Source organism: Clupea harengus, chromosome 20, assembly GCF_900700415.2.
Source record: "Clupea harengus chromosome 20, Ch_v2.0.2, whole genome shotgun sequence".
Classification (NCBI taxonomy): domain Eukaryota; kingdom Metazoa; phylum Chordata; class Actinopteri; order Clupeiformes; family Clupeidae; genus Clupea; species Clupea harengus.
Genome location: NC_045171.1, coordinates 20,682,742 through 20,687,741, shown reverse-complemented (window position 1 = coordinate 20,687,741; position 5,000 = coordinate 20,682,742). Strand labels below are relative to the sequence as shown.

The 5,000-nt window shown below is 46.0% G+C and overlaps 1 protein-coding gene across 3 annotated transcripts in view; it reads left to right on the top strand.

Annotated features, from left to right (window-relative positions):
• Positions 1-5,000, top strand: part of ano5b (anoctamin 5b) — a 58,968-nt gene that overhangs the window by 35,834 nt on the left and 18,134 nt on the right. For all 3 annotated transcript variants that reach the window (XR_006153012.1, XM_031586882.2, XM_031586884.2), the window contains 6 exons: positions 311-595; positions 928-1,047; positions 1,133-1,248; positions 3,911-4,045; positions 4,357-4,456; positions 4,912-4,972. Coding sequence is in view for 2 of the 3 variants with exons in the window: in XM_031586882.2 (XP_031442742.1) it covers positions 311-595; positions 928-1,047; positions 1,133-1,248; positions 3,911-4,045; positions 4,357-4,456; positions 4,912-4,972 (817 nt within the window). In the remaining variant the exon portion in view is untranslated. The remainder of the gene's footprint in view (positions 1-310; positions 596-927; positions 1,048-1,132; positions 1,249-3,910; positions 4,046-4,356; positions 4,457-4,911; positions 4,973-5,000) is intronic.

Below are 5,000 nucleotides of genomic sequence, written 5' to 3'. Positions count from 1 at the left end.
GTCAAACCATTATGGATTTACATGTTTTAGTCAGAGATTAATGAAAAATGATACTATTTTACACATGAGTTGGTAAGCCATTAATATGTAAGTTGAAATGAATTACAAACAGTGCAAATCATGAATGTGTTTTTTTTTTTGCTGAAAGTGAAGGGATCAATGTGGCATAAGACATAATGCATTATCTGTGATTCATTATTATTATTATCATTATTATTCCTTCTGTCTACTTTTACATGTTCTATAATCTCTCTCTCCCTCCCTCTCCCTTCCTCTCTCTCTCTCCCCCTCTCCCTGGTGTACCGCGCAGGAGTCAGACGACCGTAAGACGTATTTCGTGAAGATCCACGCCCCGTGGGAGGTGCTGAGTAAGTACGCTGACATCCTGAAGATCAAGGTGCCCTTTAAGGTGAGCGACATCCCCAAGGCGGGCGAAGCGCCGCTGCACTGGCTGACGCGACCCTTCCGCCTGCCGGAGCACATCATGCAGCCCGAGCAGGACCACTTCACCTCGCCCTTCGACAAGAACAAGACCGCCTTCTTCCTCATCCAGGACAAGGACACCTTCTTCCCCGCCTCGACACGCAACAGGATCGTGAGTCAGACACATATACACACACACACACAACATGTAGGCACTCACACTCACACACACACACACTCACACACACACACACACACACACTCACAAATACACATATACAAACCCAACATGAAGCTACACTCACTCACACAAACAGACACACACACACATGTAGGCACACACAAACACAAACAAACAGTGTACATACACACAAAACACAGACATATACAAACACAAACACAGTTTTTTGTAGATGAGACGATGCTTGAGTGTCATGTAACTATGTTAACATATCCTAAGTTGTGGCGGTAGGTGTGTCTTCGCTGATGTCATATCCTGTGCAGGTGTACTACATCCTGACGCGCTGTGAATATTATAAGGAAGACCGGCCAGAGAAGGACAAGAGAGGCATCAAACGCCTGATTAGCAACGGGACCTACACATCAGCATTTCCACTACATGATGTGAGTATAGAAACACACACACACACACACACACACGCTCACACTGTAAATTGCATTGTTTGCCTTTGTGGTGTGTCCTGTGCAGTGTCGTTATTGGAAGAAAGCACGTGAGTCCCACTGTGAGAGCGAACGCTATCACCTGTACAGGCACTGGGCTCGCTTCTTCAGCTTCTACAAGGAGCAGCCTCTCAACCTCATAAGGTTAGCACTGCTGCTAACTGTCATAGCCTCTCAACCTCATAAGGTTAGCACTGCTGCTAGCTCTCATAGCCTCTCAACCTCATAAGGTTAGCACTGCTGCTAGCTCTCATAGCCTCTCAACCTCATAAGGTTAGCACTGCTGCTAGCTCTCATAGCCTCTCAATCTCATAAGGTTAGCACTGCTGCTAGCTCTCATAGCCTCTCAACCTCATAAGGTTAGCACTGCTGCTAGCTCTCATAGCCTCTCAATCTCATAAGGTTAGCACTGCTGCTAGCTCTCATAGCCTCTCAATCTCATAAGGTTAGCACTGCTGCTAGCTCTCATAGCCTCTCAACCTCATAAGGTTAGCACTGGTGCTAGCTCTCATAGCCTCTCAACCTCATAAGGTTAGCACTGGTGCTAGCTCTCATAGCCTCTCAATCTCATAAGGTTAGCACTGCTGCTAGCTCTCATAGCCTCTCAACCTCATAAGGTTAGCACTGGTGCTAGCTCTCATAGCCTCCCAACCTCATAAGGTTAGCACTGCTGCTAGCTCTCATAGCCTCTCAATCTCATAAGGTTAGCACTGCTGCTAGCTCTCATAGCCTCTCAACCTCATAAGGTTAGCACTGCTGCTAGCTCTCATAGCCTCTCAATCTCATAAGGTTAGCACTGCTGCTAGCTCTCATAGCCTCTCAACCTCATAAGGTTAGCACTGCTGCTAGCTCTCATAGCCTCTCAACCTCATAAGGTTAGCACTGCTGCTAACTGTCATAGCCTCTCAACCTCATAAGGTTAGCACTGCTGCTAGCTCTCATAGCCTCTCAACCTCATAAGGTTAGCACTGCTGCTATCTGTCATAGCCTCTCAACCTCATAAGGTTAGCACTGCTGCTAGCTCTCATAGCCTCTCAACCTCATAAGGTTAGCACTGTTGCTAGCTCTCATAGCCACTCAACCTCATATGGTTTGTACGTTTTTTTCAAGGACCAACCTATCAATCTCATACATTTAGTTCTTACAACCTCTCAACCTCATATAGTTAGCACTGCTCCACGCTCTAATAACCTGTCAACCTCGTAAGGTTAGCATCACTGCTGACTCTTATAGTCTCTCAGCCTCATAAGGTTAGCACTGCTGCTAGCTCTCATAGCCTCTCAACCTCATAAGGTTAGCACTGCTGCTAACTGTCATAGCCTCTCAACCTCATAAGGTTAGCACTGCTGCTAGCTCTCATAGCCTCTCAACCTCATAAGGTTAGCACTGCTGCTAGCTCTCATAGCCTCTCAACCTCATAAGGTTAGCACTGCTGCTAGCTCTCATAGCCTCTCAATCTCATAAGGTTAGCACTGCTGCTAGCTCTCATAGCCTCTCAACCTCATAAGGTTAGCACTGCTGCTAGCTCTCATAGCCTCTCAACCTCATAAGGTTAGCACTGCTGCTAGCTCTCATAGCCTCTCAACCTCATAAGGTTAGCACTGCTGCTATCTGTCATAGCCTCTCAACCTCATAAGGTTAGCACTGCTGCTAGCTCTCATAGCCTCTCAACCTCATAAGGTTAGCACTGTTGCTAGCTCTCATAGCCACTCAACCTCATATGGTTTGTACGTTTTTTTCAAGGACCAACCTATCAATCTCATACATTTAGTTCTTACAACCTCTCAACCTCATATAGTTAGCACTGCTCCACGCTCTAATAACCTGTCAACCTCGTAAGGTTAGCATCACTGCTGACTCTTATAGTCTCTCAGCCTCATAAGGTTAGCACTGCTGCTAGCTCTCATAGCCTCTCAACCTCATAAGGTTAGCACTGCTGCTAACTGTCATAGCCTCTCAACCTCATAAGGTTAGCACTGCTGCTAGCTCTCATAGCCTCTCAACCTCATAAGGTTAGCACTGCTGCTATCTGTCATAGCCTCTCAACCTCATAAGGTTAGCACTGCTGCTAGCTCTCATAGCCTCTCAACCTCATAAGGTTAGCACTGTTGCTAGCTCTCATAGCCACTCAACCTCATATGGTTTGTACGTTTTTTTCAAGGACCAACCTATCAATCTCATACATTTAGTTCTTACAACCTCTCAACCTCATATAGTTAGCACTGCTCCACGCTCTAATAACCTGTCAACCTCGTAAGGTTAGCATCACTGCTGACTCTTATAGTCTCTCAGCCTCAAACAGTTAGCATTGCTGCTAACTCTTAAGCTGCCTTTACATTGATGGACCATGGAAATTATGTGTTTATTATACTTGTCAGTTGTTAAACATGGCAACATTAGCAGATAACGTAGAATTTGTAATGATTGTTTACACTATAATCATAGCAACGCTATCCTTCGGTAGGACTGTCGGATTGGATCTGTTGTACAAGTTCAGATTTTTAAACACATGCAGACTTCGTTTGGACCCATTCACATGCGGTCTGTGATTCCACATAGATGATGAATGGCTTGTTACGGAGCTGCAACCACACAGCAATGTAAAGGTGGCTTTATAGCCTCTGCCTCACATGTTTAGCTTGGCTGCTAGTTCTGATAACCTCTCAACCTACTGTGGTTAGCGTCACTGCTAGCTCTACTAGACTCTCAACCTCATACAGTTAGCACTATTGCTAGCTCTTCTAGCTCTCATCTTGAATGTATCAGTTGTGAATATGCTTTATGACATCGTTTCCTGTTATGACAGGAAGTACTATGGAGAGAAGATTGGCATCTACTTTGCATGGCTGGGCTTCTACACAGAGATGCTGTTTTTTGCCGCAGTGATGGGAGTCATCTGCTTCGTGTATGGACTGCTTAGCTATGAGGACAACGTCACCAGGTATGATAAAAAAAAACATCACCAGATGTATATAAACATGTGTAGGCATGTTTCACATGTATTGTGTCAAATAATGTTTAATGTAAATATTGTGTCATTTATAGAAGAGGTAAAGACGTGTTATGTTTCACATACTGTGCTTTCTTGCTCCTTTTCTCTCATGCTATCTTTCTCCATCTCTCTTCTCTCTCGCTATCTTTCTCTTTCTCTCTCTTTTCCCTCGCCATCTTTCTCCATCTCTCTCTCATCTTCTGCTGTCTTTCTCTATCTCTCTCACCCTCTCCTGTCTCTACCTTTCTCTGTCTCTGCAGTAAAGAGATCTGTGAAAAGGGCGGAGACATTGTGATGTGTCCTCTGTGCGATAAGAAGTGTAGCTTCTGGAAACTGAACTCCACCTGCCTGTCTTCCTGGGTCAGTGACACACACACACACACACACACACGGTCTGTGTCTGTCTCTCAGGCTTGTCTGAGCTCTGAGTGCGTGTGAATGGAATGTGTGTGAGCGTATGTGCCTGTGAGTAGAGCCTATATGTGTGTGAATGGGTGTGTGTGAGCTCTTGTGTTTTAAAGTCTGTTATATAGTCTGTCTGTTTTATGTTGATGAATATACTGATGTATACTGAATGTGTACTGGACTCTCCTCTCCTCTCCTCTCCTCTCCTCTCCTCTCCTCCTTTGTCCACCCCTCTCCTCTCCTCTCCTCTTCTCTCCTCCCTTCTCCTCTCCTCTCCTCTTCTTCCCTCCTCTCTCCTCTCCTCTCCTTTCCCTCCTCTCCTCTCCTCCCCTCTCCTCCCCTCTCCTCTCCTCCCCTCTCCTCTCCCCCCCTCCCCTCTCCTCTCCTCCCCTCCCCTCTCCGCTCCTCAGCAATCTCACCTGTTTGACAACGAGGGCACCGTCTTCTTCGCCATCTTCATGGGCATCTGGGGTGAGGGCATCTTCTCCTCCCATCAGTC